The 18796-nt window shown below is 60.9% G+C and overlaps 1 protein-coding gene across 1 annotated transcript; it reads left to right on the top strand.

The window, feature by feature from the left end:
* Positions 1-1105: 1105 nt before the first annotated feature.
* On the top strand, positions 1106-17605 carry NPHS1 (NPHS1 adhesion molecule, nephrin). Its single transcript, XM_051988914.1, has 29 exons — positions 1106-2460; positions 2540-2743; positions 3307-3429; positions 3909-4037; positions 5153-5234; positions 5325-5428; positions 5565-5692; positions 5781-5952; positions 6165-6322; positions 6431-6575; positions 7805-7929; positions 8226-8430; positions 8621-8750; positions 9073-9245; positions 9426-9566; positions 9641-9781; positions 9865-9986; positions 10422-10587; positions 10744-10900; positions 11099-11250; positions 12144-12255; positions 12333-12514; positions 13168-13218; positions 15275-15397; positions 15545-15572; positions 15818-15887; positions 16840-16933; positions 17058-17173; positions 17319-17605. Exons 1-29 carry the CDS (start codon positions 2409-2411, stop codon positions 17451-17453), a joined length of 3720 nt encoding a protein of 1239 aa, XP_051844874.1. The 5' UTR covers positions 1106-2408; the 3' UTR covers positions 17454-17605.
* The last annotated feature ends 1191 nt before the right edge of the window (positions 17606-18796 follow it).

The raw sequence follows: 18796 nt of genomic DNA, 5'->3' as shown, positions 1-18796 counted from the left end.
GTCACTTGCCAAGGCAGGTCATTTCTGCCTTCACACTTTCCAGGGCTTACATATGAATGCAAGTAATTGTTGATGATGGGAAACTCCCAATGGGGGCCTTGGACGTACCCTCAAATGCCCCCGGAGGCAACCATTCCTGTCCACAAAATGGCACTGTGTCCCTAAGGAAGGGGTATTATTTAAGAAGGCCTCAGAAGGGAAATGGAAAACGGGGCTGTTATCTAGCAATTTCAGCTTCTGGGATGAATTCCACTGAAAGATGTGGGGGAGTGAGGATTGTGGTTCAGTCATTTTCAGTCATGTCCAACTCCTTGGGACCTCATTCGGACTTTTCTTGGCAGAGATACTGAAATGGTTTGCTATTTCCTTTTCATTTTACAGATGAGAAAACTGAGGCAGGCAGGGTTAAGTACCTTGCCTAGGGTCACATAGCTAATCTGAGACCAGGCCCAGTGCTCTGTCCACTAAGCCCCCCAACTGCCTAAGTACTTGGTAAGTGCTAAATTCATGCCTTTGGATTCATTCTTTGTGGAGGAGGGAGAGGGAGAACGAGAGCCATCCAGGGTCTGGCCAAAACACAGTCAATTTTGAAGGAGAAAACTGGACATCTGAGTGATAAGAAGCTGTAGGAAGGGCCAAAAGGAGAAATATCCCCTGCCTTCTCCTCCTGACCTTCCATAAAGGCTTTGAGAGGAGGAGGAGCCAGCCTTGGAAAGGGGCCTGGAAGATATCGGAGAGTGAAAGGAATCTGAAAAGGCGAGATCTGGGCTCATGGATGTAATCCAGAATGGGGTTTTTGTTGGGGTCCCATTCCTTCATTTTTCACATGAGGAAACTGAGACCCAGGAAGGTCAAAGGGTTTGAGCAAACTTCAACAATGAGATGATTGATTTTATGAGGAAGAGACCAATCTGTACCCGAAGAGAGGACTATGGGAACTGAGTGTGGACCACAACATAGCATTTTCACTCTTTTTGTTGTCGTTCGCTTGCATTTTGTTTTCTTTCTCATTTCTTTCCCTTTTTGATCTGATTTTTCTTATGCAGCAAGAGAATTGTGGAAATATGTCTAGAAGAAATGTGCATGTTTAACATATATCAGATTATTTGCTGTCCAGGGGAAGAGGAGGGGAAAGGGAGGGGAAAATTTAGAACACAAGGTTTTTTTAAGGGTGACTATTGAAAATTATGCATGGATATATTTTGAAAATAAAAAGCTTTAAGTCTGAACAAAGTCGCAGATAATTAGTGGCAGAAGCAGGATTTGAATTGAAGTCCTCTGACTCTGAAGCCAGAGACTCCGGGGGTCTCAGTTTCTCTTTCTGTAAAATAGGAAGTTGAATCAGAGGACAGTAATAAGAATAGACATTTATACAGTGATTTAAGATTTAACATATATTGGATTACTTGCTGTGTAGGAGGGGGAAGGGAGGGAAAAATTTAGAACACAAGGTTTTATAAGGGCGAATATTGAATATTACTTATCTGTATATTTTGAAAATAAAAAGCTTTAATTTAAAAAAAAAAGTTGAGCAAAGTCCCACAGACAGTTAGTGGCAAAAGCAGGATTTGAACTTTGGCTGAAGCCAGAAACTCCCTGGGTCTCAGTTTCCCATTTACATGTGATTTAAGCTTTGCAAAGTGCTTTCTTTATATACATCATTGCCTTTGACCCTCGCAACAGCATTGTGAAGGAGAGTTCCTATCTCAACCTCTTAGATCTCTTATAATCAACCTTATAATCTTATAATCTCTTATATCAACCATTTTTTTTTCAGTGTTAATATTTTATTTTGGGTTTTTTCTGAGGCAATTGGGGTACAGTAACTTTCCTGGGGTCACACAGCTAGGAGTCAGAGGCGGGAGTTGAACTCCTGACTTCAGGGCCGAGCTCTATCCCTCTAGCTGCCCTAAGGGTTAATGTCTTAAAGACAAATGTCTGCCAGAAGGTACATGACTTCTGCAGGGTGGGTGGGCAGAGTGCAAGGTCTTCCCGCTGCCTGGCTCTGACTCGCAAAGCTGTGGGTGCCCGGCCGAGCCCCCCGTCCTTGGGAGGAGTCTCCCAGCGGGCGCGGGGTCGGGGAGGGGGCCGGCCATTCCAGGGAGTGGAGGGGTCACGGGCTGAGGAGTGGCTCTGGCATGTGCTGACACAGGGGGATTCCTGGCCCTGGGCGCTGCCCCCGGAGCAGTGGGAGGAGGGAGAGAAGCCACGGCTGGACAGAGGAGGAGCAGACGCCCGTCCTGGGAGTGAGACCTGCCTCCGGTCCCTGCTCTGCTCCTCACCAGCTCCACGGAAAAGCGGCGGGGCTAGATTGGTGATTCCGGAGACCCCTCAGAATCCCGGGGGTCTCTAAGTCTCCGAGACCCCCCAGAGCAGAGAGTGCACCTGGGGCAGCGGAGAGGCTGGAGATGGCCAGGGGAGCCCTGCGTGCCGGAATCTTCCTGCAGCTGCTGGCGGCAGGTAAGAGAGACCACCGGTCTCGGACCCTTCCCACCTCGGGTCCCGGGCCCTTGGTCCGACACCTCTCTCCTCCCCAAAGCCCTGCCGCAGACCTCGCCCCAACAGCACTTTTGGCTACTACCGGACAACGTGACGGTCGCCGCGGGAGAAGACGTGGTATTGAAATGTGGCGTCCGAGGCAGACAAGGCCATGTGCAGTGGGTGAAAGATGGCTTCGTGTTGGGCCCCAACCCCGAGATCCCGGGGTTCCCCAGATACCGCATGACGGGCAGCCCTGATAAAGGTGAGTTCCGTTTGGCCTCCAGGGCCAGACCAGCGGCTCCCGGGGCAGCTTCGTTCGGTCCTTTCCCCTTGTCCGACTCTCTGACCACTTGGCCGGAGACGCTGGGGCGTCTTGCGTTTCCTTCTCCAGTTCGTTTTACAGATGGGGAAACTGAGGCAAGCAGAGTTAAGGGACTTGCCCGGGGTCACCCAGCTAGGACGGTCTCAGGAGGAGGCGTCTTCCGGGCTCCAGCCCCCACACTCTGCCCCCCGCGTCACTCAGCTGCGTCCCCACGGGCAGAGGACAGCCAGGAGCCGTCCCCACGGAGAACAGACTGAGGAACACACTTCCCAATGATTCTGCCATCTGAAGATGGCATCGGGCTCCCACATTCCCCCCCGGGGGTCTCCAAGGAGGGCCTGCGCTTCTAGGAGGCGGAGGCTCCCTTGGGGAGGGGCCTAGGTGGCCCCCGGAGAGCCTTGGTGCCCTGGGATCCTGTGGGAGCTGAATGTCATCCCACAAATGGGAGGGTCGGCCCCCAGCCCGGCCACTGACTCCTGCCCTTTCCTGGGTCTCCCCGACAGGCGAGTTTCACCTCCACATCTCCAAGTGTGACATCACCGACGACGCAGAGTTCGAATGTCAAGTCAGCCGGTCCGAGAGCAGCCCGGAGCTCATCTCCCCCAGAATCTCGGTCACCGTGCTGGGTAGGAGTCCTCCCCTCGGAGCCCAAGTCCTCAGTGCTCCATGCATCCTCCCCCACGGCAAGCCTCCATCCGGCTCCTGGTCTCCCTGAGAACCTCGGGGGCCCACATCAGTCACCCGGTCTTTCCTTGGGTCGGGGGCTCTGCTCTCTAGTCTCGGGGTCACTCTGACTTGGGGGCGCGATTCTCAGCTCTCTGACCCTGGCCCCCCAAGAGCCTGGGAGAAACCTTGGGGGGATGCACGCATCAGTCACCCGGCCTTTCCTTGGGTCGGGGGCTCAGCTCTCTAGTCTCAGGGTCACTTTGGGGCGCGATTCTCAGCTCTCTGACCCTGGGCCCCCCGAGAGTCTGGGAGAAACCTTGGGGGGATGCACGCATCAGTCACCCGGTCTTTCCTTGGGTCGGGGGCTCAGCTGTCTAGTCTCGGGGTCACTCTGACTTGGGGGCGCGATTCTCAGCTCTCTGACCTGGGCCCCCATTAGTGCCCCCCCAGGTGGTCCAGATGTCTCCAGAGGCCGGGAGCTTGGTGACCTGGGTTGCTGGAGAGGAGTATTCGGTCACCTGCACCTCCGGGGAGTCTAAACCAGAAGCCAAGATCCTTCTCCATCAGGGTGAGTGGGTGGAGGTGACCGAAAGCATCTGTCCCTTTGGGAGGGACCGATTCGAGGAGATGCGTCGGTGTCGGCCGCCTTATAGGACTGGGAGGGAGCTCTGTAGGGACTCCGAAAGCCGTCCTTTCCGCCTCATCTCTGACACACCGGGCCTTCCTGGCCAAGTCACTTAAAAGACCATGGGCTCCCCGCTTTGTCTCCGGGGGAGCCCCAGATAGGAGCCCCCCCACTGATCCAGGAATCCTCCTCATCCCAGAGGCACCCGTATAGACTAGGCCGTGAGACCCCCGGCGGAGCCCCGGCTCCGGCCCCTTTTCCCTAGTCGGAAGCTGAGATAAGTGCACAAGTGGAACCAGAGGAAGTAGCCCTCGTGGAGCGGGGGCCGCAGGCAGGGGCTCCGTCCCCCTTCGGTAGTGGGAGGCAGGGACAGCTCGGAGTGTAGGGGACGTCTGACCTGGACCCTGGAAGGGGGCAGCCATGGGCAGGCAGGTTTGGCCCAGAAGGACGTTGGAGGAAAGCACTGGGGGGAGACGCAAGGAAGCCCCGCTTGGCGGGAGCATAAACGGGAGCCCCGAGAGGCAAGGCTGTCGGACGTTCACGCGGCCACTGGGCTCGATGGGGAGCTAAGGGAGCCGGACTTCCTCCTCTGGGCTCTCCCGAGCTGGGCGCAGCCGCGGCTGCATCCGGCCTTTTGTCCGGGGCTGGCTCGGAGGGGCTGAGAGCCGGGGCCCAAGCAGAGGCGTTGGGAGATTCTGGGCCAGGGTCCCAGATTGTCTGGGCCGGCCTGGGGGTCTGGGAGCATGAATCAGCACCATCTTGGGAGGGGTTGGATGGGGGAGTGCGGGGAGCGGAGGCGGGGCTGTTTACAAAGGTGGGGAAGGCAGGGAGACCGGGGTGGGATTGCCCGGCCTGAGTCAGGGGGTATCTCCCTTCCAAGGCAGGCTACTAAGGAGGTGCTGTTAATTTGGGGGGACCCAGAAGTGGGACCAAAGATAGAGATAAACTGTGCGTGTGGAATAAGAGCGGGAAAACCAGGGGTCTTCGCATCTTGGGGAGAAGGGGTCCCCCCCCAACTTCTGACCTAGCTCTGGGTCCGTCTCCCTTCCCGCTAACAGACAATTGGATGGTCCCAGACGTCTTCCCCTACACAAATCCTGGATCCCAGGAGAAATTTGTCACCACGGAGGCCACGGTCAGGTATGGGGTGTGGGGAGCCCGAGGACCCAAGCTCTTTCCACACCCTCCCCCCTGTCTGTTCTCCACCTTCCAGTTCTTCTCTCCCACCAGGGTGACCCCCAAGCCTTCTGACAACGGGAAACTCCTGATCTGTGAAGTGACCCACCCAGCCCTGAAGGAGTCCTTGAAGTCTTCCTTCACCATGAATATTCTGTGTGAGCCAGGGTGGGAGGGGCCGGCTCTCCTTAGCCAGAGGGCCAAGCGTGGGGGCCTGGGGAAGGAGAGGCCGGGGAGGGAGGGCGAGGGGGGAGTCCGGCTCCCTGCTGAGCCCCTCGGGTCCCTTCTCCCCAGTCCCCCCCGGCCCTCCCGTCATCGAGTGGCCCGGCCAGATGGAGGGGAAAGCCAAAGCCGGACAGGACCTGGAGCTGCCCTGCGTGTCCCGAGGGGGGAATCCTCTGGCCACCCTGCAGTGGCTGAAGGTGAGGGGGGGACACTCGGAGGGAGGGGCTCGGAAGTCTGGGCCTCCGGTCTCAGGATCCCTGCTCACTTTTCCCGAGCCATCCCAAGAACGGAAAGGTGATCTCCACGGTCTGGGAGACGGACCACAAGCAGGCCCTGGCCCGGAGCATCCTGCCTCTGACCGTCCAGCCGGAGGATAACGGGGCGCAGCTCAGCTGTGAAGCCCAGAACAGTGTGTCCCCCGAGGCTCAGCAGCACGTGATCACGCTGCGCGTCACCTGTGAGGGTCCTGGGAACCGCCCCCCGCCCCGCTCCGTCCCATAGTCCCCTCAGAGCCGCCCCTCTCAGCAGCCTGTCCCCCTTCTCCGTCCCCTCGAGGGGGACGGGCTTGGGGAACGAATCCTCAGGCAGAGAGACCCCGGGACCCCCGTCTGGGAGGGGGAGCTTCCCCAGGGAGGACCATCTTCACATGTCCCCTCCCCCTCCCCCCAGTCCCCCCCAGCTCCGTCATCATCCTGGGCTCCCCAAGCCTGGAAGAGAACAAGACGACGTCCTTCTCCTGCTTCACCAAGCCCAGTAACCCGGGGGTGCTGCTGCGCTGGTGGCTGGGCTGGCAGGAGCTGGTCCCCACCGATGTCACGGTCACGGATGTGAGGCTCGCGGGGGGGGGCTGGGCCCCGACAGCCAGGAGCTGGCCCAGCCTTCAAGGGCCGGGGGGGGCGGGGGGCCCAAACCCGAGGCTCCGGTTCCATCCTCAGGGCCCGTTTGGGGGGCGAGTGACCATGGCCAACATCACCTACACCGGGCGCAGGGCCGACAACGGGCTGATGCTGACCTGCGAGGCCTTTAGCGAGGCTTTTGCCAAGGAGACCCTCAAGAAATCGGTCACACTCAATGTGAAATGTAAGTCCCCGAAGGGCCCCAAGCCCCAGAGAACGTCCTCCCGTAGCCAGGCTGAGCGCTGGGTGCCGGGGTAAGAGAGCAGCAGACCCGCCCTGGGGGCCGAGGGAGGGGAGAGCGCAGAGAAGCAGATCCAGGCAGCACTGGGCCGGGGGAGGAGGGACCCACTGGGGCCCGGGGGAGGAGGGACCCAGCAGGAGGAGGGACCCGCCGGGGCCCGGGGGAGGAGGGACAGCAGGAGGAGGGACCCGCCGGGGCCCGGGGGAGGAGGGACAGCAGGAGGAGGGACCCAGCAGGAGGAGGGACCTGTGGGGGCCCAGGGGAGGAGGGACCCAGCAGGAGGAGGGACCCGCCGGGGCCCGGGGGAGGAGGAACAGCAGGAGGAGGGACCTGTGGGGGCCCAGGGGAGGAGGGACCTGTGGGGGCCCGGGGGAGGAGGGACAGCAGGAGGAGGGACCCGCGGGGGCCCGGGGGAGGAGGGACAGCAGGAGGAGGGACCCGCGGGGGCCCCCGGGGGAGGAAGGACCCACCGACAGGCCGGCCTGGGGGAGGAGGGACCCAGCAGGAGGAGGGACCCGTGGGGGCCCGGGGGAGGAGGGACCCACTGGGGCCTGGGGGAGGAGGAACCCAGCAGGAGGAGGGACCCGCGGGGGCCCGGGGGAGGAGGGACCCACCGACAGGCCGGCCTGGGGGAGGAGGGACCCAGCAGGAGGAGGGACCCTCCGGGGCCCGGGGGAGGAGGGACCCACCGACAGGCCAGCCCGGGGGAGGAGGGACCCACCAACAGGCCAGCCCGGGGGAGGAGGGACCCACCGACAGGCCAGCCCGGGGGAGGAGGGACCCACCGGGGCCCGGGGGAGGAGGGACCCACCGACAGGCCGGCCCGGGGCGCCCTCACAGAAGGCAGAGTCCAGAAGCGAGGGCCATGGGCGAGCGGGGGGCCAGTGTCACGTCCCCATGTGCCGAGCAGGCCCGTTATAAGGGGAAAAGGGCCCCAGCCAGAAGTGCTTTTCAGCAGAGCTGTTTGCATTTTATGCTAAGGGGGATAGGGAATCACGGACCTGGGCTTGATGAAGAGCCATGCCAGGGTGAAGGGAGAGCTAGAGGGGGAGGTGGGTTCAGTAGTCCAGGCTATTTCCCTTGGGCCCTGCCCCAAACCCCCACGCTCAGGGGCAGGGGGGAGAGGAGGAACAAAAGGCCGACCTCCCCTTCCCCACTCCGGACCCCGCCAGATCCTATCCAAAAACTCTGGATTGAGAGTTTCCCTAAGGGAGACAATTTCCGAGCCGGAAGCCAGGTGCGGCTCCTGTGTCTGGCCATCGGGGGCAACCCGGACCCCTCCCTCTCGTGGTGCAAGGTGAGCGCCGAGCTCTCGGGTCAGGGAAGGGATGTGGGGGTCCCGGAAGGGCAGAGGGCGGGGGGAGGGCGCTGTTGCTACGTGGGGGCGGTTGTGCGAGGAGCTGGGGGTCCGGAGCCTTTCCTGAAGTGTGGGGGAGCGCGCTGCTTAAAGGGGGGAATCTGCACCCAGAACAGCTTCGGAGGAAAGGGGGGGCGGAGGGTCAGATGAGAACTCCCAATGCGGGCCTCCTGGGAGAAGAGGCCGGGAGGGAAATCTTAGCTGGGCCTCCGGTGGGGCTGGGAACGGGCTGGCAGGATAAGAAGCTAGTGGTGGAGACCAGGTCGGGCATGGAGCCGAGGTCCAGGAGCGTGGTGGAGAAGTCGGGGAACACCCTGTCCAGAGAGCTGCTCCTGAGGCTGGAGCCCAGCGACAACCAGGCCGTCTACACCTGCAAGACCACTTCCAACTGCAAGGCCACCGGCGACCACGCCTCGGCCTCCACCACGTTCCGCGTGCAGTGTGAGAGGGCGCCCCGGGAGGCCCCGGCCCGGAGGGGCTCACCCCCCAACGAGGGGCCCTGGGCGGGGGCTCCGAGGGAGGGGCTTCCCCGGGGAAGGGAGAGGGCGCGGGCTGAAAGTTCCTGGAAAATTATCATTTGTGGAAACTTTGGGACAGACCGAGAACCACTGACCCCCCCTCGTTATTGCAGTCCCTCCCATCAACGTGACTATTTCAGCCAACGCCTCCATTCTGCGGCCCGGAGACTCTGTGAACCTCACCTGTGTCAGCCTCAGCAGTAACCCCCCCGTCAACCTGTCCTGGGAGAAGGAAGGGGAGAGGTGAGGTCGCTTTGCACTCCCCAGCCCTGGCCCCCAGCCCCCGCCGGGCGGAGAATCACAGCCCTGTCTGCTCACAGGGCCCGGCCCCGAGATTGTCCCCAAGCCCCAAGCCCCCTCCCCTCCCCAAGCCCCCTCCCATCCCCAAGCCCCCTCCCGTCCCCACAGTCCCCAACGCCCCCTCCCGTCCCCAAGCCCCCTCCCGTCCCCAAGCCCCCTCCCATCCCCAAGCCCCCTCCCATCCCCACAGTCCCCAACGCCCCCTCCCATCCCCAACGCCCCCTCCCGTCCCCAAGCCCCCAACGCCCCCTCCCGTCCCTCCCAGGCTCCAGGGAACGGCCTTCAGGCACAGGCCAGCGCGGTTCAGGGGCTCGGAGGCCTCTGGGAGCGTGTTACTTCACGTGTCCTCCCAGGACCACGGGAGCCCGGTGATGTGCAGGGCCAACAGTCCCGAGCTGCAGGAGACCGTGAGCGCCTTCTACCGGCTCCACGTGCTGTGTGCGTGCTCTGGGGGTGACGGGCCGGGGGGAGGGCGCCCCTCCCCGAGCCCCCCCTTGTCCCACTGTAAATCCCACTGGGGCCCCGCGGACCCTCCGTCGGGCTGAGCCACGGGGCAGGGCCGGACGTTCCTCGCCCCCCTCCCCCCGGGCCCCACAACCGCGTTCCTCGTCCTCCCAGACCCCCCCAAGTTCCTGGAGGATCAGGTCCTCAAGGTGGACGCCCAGGAGGGCGGGAGCGCGCTGCTCCCCATTTCTGTGTCTGCTAACCCGGCCCCCGAGTTCTTCAACTGGAGTTACCAGGGCATCAGGCTGAGTCCAGGTAGCAGAGGTGGGGGGGCGGGACCGAGGCCGGGGTCTGGGCGGGGGACAAGCCTGTGAACGCTTCCCTTCCAGACGGGGGTCCCAGGTACCGCGTCCTCCCCGGGGGGGCCCTCAAGCTCTGGAACCTGACGAGGGGGGATGGCGGGGAGTACCGGCTGCTCTGCCAGAACGCCGAGGGCGTCAGCGAGGCGAGGGTCAGGCTGGACATCCACTGTGAGTGCGCTCCCCTTGTCCGAGAGCGGCCCGCCTTTCCCCCGGCGCCCCCGGACTGAGCCCCCGCCCTCTCTCCTGCCCAGACGCCCCCGCCATCTGGAGCCTGCCCGAGGTCACCGAGGTGGATGTGGGGGGCTCGGCCGAGATCCTCTGTGGGGCTGACGCCAGCCCCGTCCTTCCCAGCATGTTCCGGTGGGAGAAGCTGGTGAGGGCGCCCCCCAGCCCCAACCCCAGCCCCGAGGGACCCCGAGCCCAGCCCCGAGGGACCCCGAGCCCAGCCCCAACCCCAGCCCCGAGGGACCTCCAACCCCAGCCCCAAGGGACCCCGAGCCCAGCCCTGAGGGACCCCCTGAGCCCAGCCCCGAGGGGCTGCCACTCTCCAACTCCGTTTCCTTCCCACCGGCCTGGCCTGCTCTCCTGCCCTGCCCGCCCCCCAGACCTGACTTCCACAGCTCCAAGAACGACCCTTTCTTGCCCCCAGACGTCCGGCAGGGACTTGATTCTGGCCCGGGGGCTTTCCTGGAAGGGCCCAGCCTCGGGCAGCGCGGCCCCTGCAGGGCGGAGCGGGGGGAGCTGGGCCGGGGGCTTGGGTGGCCCCGGTTTCTCCCGGGCCGGGAAGCTGGATCTCTGTGCCCCGCAGGGAGAGGAAGAACAAGACCTGGAGGACGTGGAACAGGTATCAGAGGGACGGACGGGGCGTCTCCAGATCCATCAGGCGACTCTGGAGCAGGCCGGGCCGTACCAGTGCGTAGTGGACAATGGGATCCCGCCCCCTGCCAGGGGGGTCTCTCGGCTTGTTGTGAGATGTAGGTAAAAGACCCTCCCAGATCAGGGCCCCAGGGTGGGCTCCTCCCCCCCCAGTCTCCCACCCGGCCCAGGCCTCGGTCCCTCCCCTGACCCCTTAAGGCAGCTCGGGCCCAGAACTCCTTGGGCGGCAGAACTCTCGCGTGGTCTCCCTGCAGTCGCTCCTGAGGTGGAACACCCCCAGCCCCTCACCAAGGTGGCCGCCGCCGGGGACAGGTCCAGCTCAGCCACCTTACACTGCCGGGCGCGCGGCGTCCCCAACGTCGCCTTCACCTGGGCCAAGAACGGGGCTCCTCTGGACCTCCAGGACCCCAGGTCGGCCCCCCACCGACTCCAGGCCACCTCCGCCTTCCCCTGCTCCCCCAGCACCTGCCCCGCCCCCCGCTCCCGGCTCCTGGCGCCCAGCCCCTGCCTCCAGGCCCCTTCTCCCGTCCCCGATGCGCTTTCCCCAGTCCTGGCCCTGAGCGCACGGACCCCCCCCCCGGACGCCCCTCACCCGCCCCTTTCTCCCAGATACACGGAGCACACGTACCACGAGGGCGCGATCCACAGCAGCGTGCTCACCATCGCCAACATCACAGCGGCCCAGGACTACGCCCTCTTCACCTGCACGGCCTCCAACAGCCTGGGCGCCGACCACACGGACATCCAGATCGTCAGCATTAGTATGGGGGAGCTCCGGGGGCCGGGCCCTGAGATCCCGGGGGTCCCTGAGTGCGAATGAGCGGGGGCGCCCCTGCACGAAGGCCCAGCCCCGGGGGTCCCGGAGTGTGAATGAGCGGGGGCGCCCCTGCACGAAGGCCCAGCCCCGGGGGTCCCGGAGTGTGAATGAGCGGGGGCGCCCCTGCACGAAGGCCCAGCCCTGGGGGTCCCGGAGTGTGAATGAGCGGGGGCGCCCCTGCACAAAGGCCCTGAGACCCCGGGGGTCCCGGAGTGTGAATGAGCGGGGGCGCCCCTGCACGAAGGCCCAGCTCTGGGGGTCCTGGAGCACGAATGAGCGGGGGCGCCCCTGCACAAAGGCCCAGCCCCGGGGGTCCCGGAGCACGAATGAGCGGGGGCGCCCCTGCATGAAGGCCCAGCCCCGGGGGTCCCGGAGTGTGAATGAGCGGGGGCGCCCCTGCACGAAGGCCCAGCCCCAGGGGTTCCTGAGTGTGAATGAGCGGGGGCGCCCCTGCACGAAGGCCCAGCCCTGGGGGTCCCTGAGTGTGAATGAGTGGGGGCACCCCTGCACGAAGGCCCAGCCCTGGGGGTCCCTGCACGAAGGCCTCCTCTCACACAGGCCCGTGTTCCCGAGGCCAGGGCTGGAGTAGTGGCCCATCTAAGAGTTACTCACCTAGGAAGTGTTAAGTGTCTGGGGCAGGATTTGAACTCGGGTCTCCCCGTCCCCAGGGCTGTGGGTCAGCACTGTGTCAGTGACCTTAAAAAGGGCAATTTCCCCTCCTTCCGCCTGGTCCCTCGTTGCGTTTGTTGGTTTCCACATGTTGAGAGGGTCGGTCCCTGCATGGGTCCAGGGCCCAGACCGTGGGGGCTCAGGGAGAGTTCCCTTCCCCCTCTGCAGGTCGCCCAGACCCTCCGATGCGCCTCAGGGTCACGAACGTTACCCACAACTCCGTGGGCTTGGAATGGAAAGCGGGCTTCGATGGGGGCCTGGAGCAGAGATTCCGCGTCAGGTGGGGCCGGCGGGCGAGAGCGGGGAGCGGGGTGGGGGCGGGCCCAGGCTGAGGGGCCTCTCCCTCCGACCCCGCAGGTACGAGGCGCCCGAGAGCCCGGGGCACCTCTATGTGGACGTCTCCCCTCCTGGAGCCACCGCCTTCACCGTGCGCGGCCTTCGGCCTTCCACCCTGTACCACTTCTCTCTGCTGGCCACCAACGCCCTGGGGGACAGCGGCCTGGCCGACCGAGGGGCCCGGCTCCCGGCGACCACCCTAGGTGTCTGGGGGAAACAGGGAGGCCTTGGGAAGAGCAGGAGTGAGAGTTCTCGGGCCCCAGGGGAGGGGGAAGGAACCAGCACACACAGCCCCGGGAAGGGGGGCTCTCGGGGCGCCATTTTCCACCAAGACGGCGAAAAGGCCGAGGCCCCGCCCTGTGGAGGAAGGGCCCCCACGTCAGAAGCCTCGCCACGGGGAAGAGGGGCTTTCCGCTCGGCTGGGGGGGGGGGCGGACTAGGGTGGGCTAAGGCCAGGAAGATTCCAGCGTCCCAGAAGCAAAGCCCTCCCGAGCCAAAGCCCAGCTCTCTTTCCCAGGAGGGGATCCCCCCGCCGGGTTGCCCAGGGCGTTGCTGTCTGGACATCGGCCTTGGGATCTCTTCCAGCTCTGAGGGAAGAGAGGGAAGGAAGGGGGGCTGAGGGGAGCCCCCGAGAGAACACTGGCTCACCGAGAACCCGGGGGGGCCCGGGCACTGCCTCTGGAGCCTGGGAAAGAAAGGAGGCGGGGACACAACACAAATTCCTGAAGAGTGAGAAGGGGCCGCCAGACCGGGGATGTGACAGAATCTCCATCGAGGCTTGGCGGGGAGGGGGCGAACCCGGCCAGCCGGGGGGAGAGCGCGGCCATCCTGGAGCCAATCCATGTCCTTTTTCCAGGCCTTGAAGACTCTTCTGAGAAGTCGGACGACCAGGTCCCTGTAGAGTCTGGTGAGTCTTCCTGGAGCCCCTCTCCGTGACTCCTCTACCTAGGAAAGAGCCGTGTCTTCCTGCCGCCCCCCTTAGCTCTTCTCCATAACCTCCCGCTCCCTCCGCGGGGCCCATCCCCACACCCCGGGCCCGTCAGCTCAGCTCCCCTTCCTTCTCTCCTCTGTCCCCCTTTCAGAAGCCCCTCCACACTCTTCCCTCCTCTTCCCAACTCAGTTCTCTATCACTATCACAGCCCCCGTTCCGAGCCAGGCCCTGGGGGAGTCAGAGAAAGCTGCGAGCGGGGCTCTGGCTTTTCGGGGCGCCTGTCCTGCTGAGAAGGTGGGGTTTCTAGGCACCTGAAGTACCTGCAAATGCTACAAAGCAAATTGTAACCCGACGTTAAGTGACATCTGTGCTTCGGAGAGATGGCCGGGAGCGAGCCCTGGGCCGGGCCCCGGAGCCCCGCTCTGGTCTCTGACCTCTGTTAGCCGGCCGCCGGAGCGCGTTACCTCCGTCCCCTCCTTCCTCCCCTGTAAAACGGAGACAATAATGGCCTCTGGCCCGGGATTGTGAGACGGGGCATCTGCAATGCACTTTGCAGCCCTTAAAGAGCCGCACAGATGCTCCTTGTTCTTATTACAACATTGTGAGGGTGTTACGTGCGTTACTATTGCATAGTACGGTCGCTACGGCCTCTGCTACCGCCAGGAAGGGTTTGGGGCCGGCAGGAAAGAGAGCCTCGAGCCGGGCTCGAAAACCCATTACTGTCTGCCTAGAGGAGGAGGCGCCCCTCCTCCGAGCAGAGGCGTATGATGGGCGGGGCGGAGACAGGGTTAGAAAGGAAGGCCCTGGGGCAGAACCAGGAAGGGCCCTGAGCGTCCGGCAGAGGGACCTGGGTCCTGCTCGCAGGGGCAGCCGCTGCCCACTTCTGATCAGGGAGAGCAGGATTCTCATAGATTTAGCCCCGGACAGGATTCTATAGTTCACCAAGCCGAATTCTTCCATTTTCCAGATTAGGGAATGGATTCAGAGGCTAAATGATTTGCTCCAGGTCACACAGATGGCATGGCTGGAATTTGAACTCGGTTATCTGACGCCAGATCCAGCCCTCTTGGCAGTAAGGCCTTTGCAGATAAATATTCCGGCCTCCTCCCTGCTCCTTGGACAAACAATCCATCACTTCACTAGCTGCCTGTTCAAAGTCGACACTCTCTCCTGGCTGCCTTAAAGCAGACAGTTCAAATCTCGCCTTTTTGGGGGTCCTCCACCCCATTTCTGCTTTCCCTGGAGCCAGAGCCTTCCCTCTGAGATCACCAGGGCCCCTCCCCCCGAGACGGCCAGGCCCCCCCCCCGAGATCTCCAGGGCTCCCCCGAGACGGCCAGGGCCCCCCCCTGAGACAGCCAGGGCCCCTCCGAGATGGCCAGGCCCCCCCCCGAGATGGCCAGGGCCCCCCCCCGAGACAGCCAGGGCCCCTCCGAGATGGCCAGGGCCCCCCCCCGAGATGGCCAGGGCCCCCCCCCGAGACAGCCAGGGCCCCTCCGAGATGGCCAGGGCCCCCCCTCTGAGATGGCCAGGGCCCCCCCCCGAGATGGCCAGGGCCCCCCCTCTGAGACGGCCAGGGCCCCCCCCCGAGACAGCCAGGGCCCCCCCTCTGAGACGGCCAGGGCCCCCCCCCCGGAGAGGGCCAGGGCTCCCCTCTGAGATGGCCAGGGCCCCCCCAAGATGGCCAGGGCTCCCCCGAGACAGCCAGGGCCCCCCCCGAGATCTCCAGGGCTCCCCTCTGAGATCGCCTCTCATCTGGCCCTCTCGGATACCTTGTCTGTACACAGTGGTTTTAACACTTAGACTGCAAGCTCACTGAGGGACCGTTTGCCTTTGTAACTCCAATAGCTGGATGCAAATAGGTTAAGATTGAATTAAACATCAATGTACAGGATATGACAGTGACTGGGTACTTAGAGCATTTAGGAGGCGATGGAGGGAAGGCAGGTAGGTGAGAGAGAACGGGGTTTGCTCTCAGCTGATGGAGAACATAGAAGGAAAAGTCTCTGAAGATCCCCATGTTTCTGTCCCCAGAATTCCCTGGGTGGTTCCTGCTCCCCATACTCTTTGCCCTGGGGGTTCTGCTACTGCTGTCCAATGGCTCCTGCATAGGATACGTGCTCTGGAGGCAGAAACATCGTGGGCTTCCCTCGGAGGGTAAGGGCATCTGCCAGGGGAACAAAGGAGGAGAGCAGGAGGCGGGCAGTGGTACCCTGCATGCAAAGGGAAGAGCCGGCCTGATTCCCCAGTCGGGACCCCCCGGATGGGCTGATCTTAACTGCTCTACTCTCATTCTGCCCTCAGGAACCAAAGAGGAAAAGTCCGAGGAAGGGTGAGGAGGCGAGGACTGATGGGGTGGAAGGGAGGACTGATAGGATGGAAGGGAGGACTGATAGGATGGAAGGGAGGACTGATGGGATGGAAGGAGGACTGATGGGATGGAAGAGAGGACTGATGGGGTGGAAGGGAGGAACAGGAGGGAGGTGGGGAGGAGGATGGGGAGGAGGCAGGAGACTTAGCTCTGGTCTCTGTGGAGAGACGGGAGCTGATGTGCAGACTCCTCTGTCCCCGAGCCAGGTCAGAGACAAGAACTGGAAATGAATATGAAGAGAGCCGATGGAGTGGCCGGCACACCCCAAGCACCACGGTGAGAACTCGGGCTGGAGAGGAGAGTTCGGAGGAGCTGGGTCCTTGACTTTCATAACAATAGCTGATATCTATTTATAGAGAGTTTCAAGGTTGATGAAGCACTTAAAAATATGATCTTATTTGATTCCCACAACAACTTGGAGAGGTGGATGCTATTATTCCCTTTTTTACATATGGGGAAACTGAGGCAAAATATCTGAGATCCGATTTTAACTCCAGGTTCCTGATTCCAGTCCAGGGCTCACTCCACTGCAGCCATTTGGCTATCTAAAATATAGATTTAGGGGCAGCTAGGTGGCGCTAAATCATCAGCTCTGAAGTCAGGAGGACCTGAGTTCAAATCTAACCTCAGACACTCAACAGTTCCTGGCTGAGTGACCTTGGGCAAGTCACTTAACCCCAATTGCTCAGGGGAGGGGGAATACATACATATATATATATATATATATGAGATTTCATTTAACATTGGCTGATAATGCACTTCGATTTGCAAATTACTTCACGCACCTGTAAATCTTCTCAACAGGACAGTAAGGTATCAAAGGGAACTGTCTTGCTCAGGGTCACACAGCTGGATTCGAATTCTGGTCTTCTGAGACCAGCGCTAGCTCTTTCTCTATTCTCTTTTTCTATAATTCTGTTATGGGGGGGGGTAAAAGTTCTAGCCCTTAATTATGTCTTGAAAGGAGACAAGACCTTCCAGGGGCTGAATTTTCCAGACCTTTTCCTGGACAGGAATGAGAGCGCTGGATACGGGGGTGGGGAATGAGAGGGAAAATTGTTGGCCTTGCTTCACACATTCAGGCGGGTGCGACTGAAGGGGGGTGGGATGGGGAAGGGGTTCTACAGGTCCCAAGTACAAAGTGGAGAGGAGAGAGAGCTTTCTTTCCGACTCCCTGGTTCTGACTATGGATGATGAGTGATTTGAGGGTTTTTTGGGGGGCGGACAGGAGAGTTCAGCAGAGCTGGAGCCCTATTACCATTCTATGAAAGACTTCAGCCCCCAGCTTCCCCCAACACCTGAAGAGGAACCTCAATATCGAGGTAAGTTTAGCCCCCAATTCTTCCCTGCCCCCCCCCCCACACCCATTTCCTCTAGTCCTTTAGAGATGAAAATACCCTTCCCGGTCAGGGTGATAGACTCCCCTGACTTCTGCCCTTCTTGCAGGCTTTTGGGGTCACGAATATGAGGAGGTGGCAGGCCCCGGGCCTGTCTATGATGAAGTTGAAAGGCTGTACCCCCTGTCTGGTGCCTGGGAAGCTCCCTACCAAGGAGCCCAAACGGTGAGGATGCTAAGGGCCCCACTGTGGCCTCTGCTTCTCCGCCAGGCCTATGGGGAGCTCACTCCGGTGGGTCTTGTTGTCCTTGTGCCCCCCCCCCCCCATGCCATTATCCATTTCTCCTTTTCCTCTTCTCTCTGTTTCCCAGGGCACTTATCAGTATGGAGAATGGCCCCATGGAGCACGTGCGGAGTCAGGAAGGATTTATGACCTGGTGTCTGAGGACCTGCCTGGGGCAGGGGACAACTACCTGCCCTTCCACCTCAGAGGGGAATTGGTCTAAGGTCTGAGAACTTGAAGCTCTTAGCGCTGCCCTCCAATTGACTCTCAAGATAGCGATCGATGCTTCTGGCCAGTAGGTGTGTCTGAAACAGCCCATGGTCCTGCCACTTTGCAAACAGGCTAAGCTTGTCCAATAAATAAAGTACACCAGGATATGGCACGGTGAGATTTCCTAAGCAATCCGGGAGGGAATGCGAGCCCTCACAGAGGGGAGGGGGTGCTCCCCGGTTTTCTCTGATCCCGCTCCAATCCCCCCAAACCCAGAATCAGGGCACCAGAGTATAATTTCCTCCGCCATCCGGCACCTCCCAAAGGGAGGGGGTCTCCTGCTGAGTCCTTATCTTGTGGTCCATCTTAGCTTGGTGCCCGCCCGAAGCAGCGTCTCCCCTCCCAGAAAAAACCCGGCCCCCCCTAGAGTGTTTGCCATCTCTCTTCCGGACCAGGATGCTCCTCCTGAACACCCCTTCCCCATCAGCCCAGGCCCCCAACTGCAGTATTTTTGTCCCCATCAATCACCCGACTAGAAAGCTTGGAGCCACTTGGAGTGATTCCCTCTTTTCTCTACTTCCTGCTACTCCAGGGGGGTCCTAGAAGGCCTCCCTACCTTTAGGTGTAATAAGCAGAGGCAGGGAGACTGAATTCAAATCCAGACTCTGGCACTTAGTGGTTGTGACACATACTAGCCGTATGATGCTCTATCAAGTGGGAATAATAACGGTCACGTCCCAGGGGTATTTTGAGTATCAGATGTGCTCATTTACTTAAGATGCTATGTGAATGGGGAGAATAAGGACTGGTGATTTCACTAGAAGCAGGTAGGGGCTTCCTACTGCACTGAGTGCCAGCAAGACTCACCTTCATGAGTTCAAATCCAACTGTGTGAGGCTGAGCAAGTCACTCCACCCTGTTTGCCTCAGTTTCCTCATCTGTAAAATGAGCTGGAGAAGGAAATGGGAAATCACCCCAGTCTCCTCGACACTGAGTGAAAAACGACTTAACGACAACCTGATTTCATTGGTACAAAAATACCCTCCACCAATACGGGTCAATACCAGCCTGACAACTTATAGTCTTAATGACAATAGTAATACTAAAGATAGTGAGCATTTATAAAATGCTTTAAGCATTGCCAAACATTTCAAAAATACTGTTTTTTTTTATCCTCAGTATAACCCTGGGAGGTAGATGACACTATTTTTTTACATTTTATAGATGAGGAAACTGAATCAGACATGATATGAAATCTGTGATATTCTGCCTGATTCTCAAAGCCCTCTGCAAATTCAAACAATATTTTCTGAATACATTCTATTGATAAAGCATAGCTGAGAATACAAAGATGAG

The sequence above is a fragment of the Antechinus flavipes genome, chromosome 3, assembly GCF_016432865.1.
Source record: "Antechinus flavipes isolate AdamAnt ecotype Samford, QLD, Australia chromosome 3, AdamAnt_v2, whole genome shotgun sequence".
Classification (NCBI taxonomy): domain Eukaryota; kingdom Metazoa; phylum Chordata; class Mammalia; order Dasyuromorphia; family Dasyuridae; genus Antechinus; species Antechinus flavipes.
Note: the sequence above shows the minus strand (reverse complement) of the source record. Positions and strands in the feature narration are given on the sequence as shown.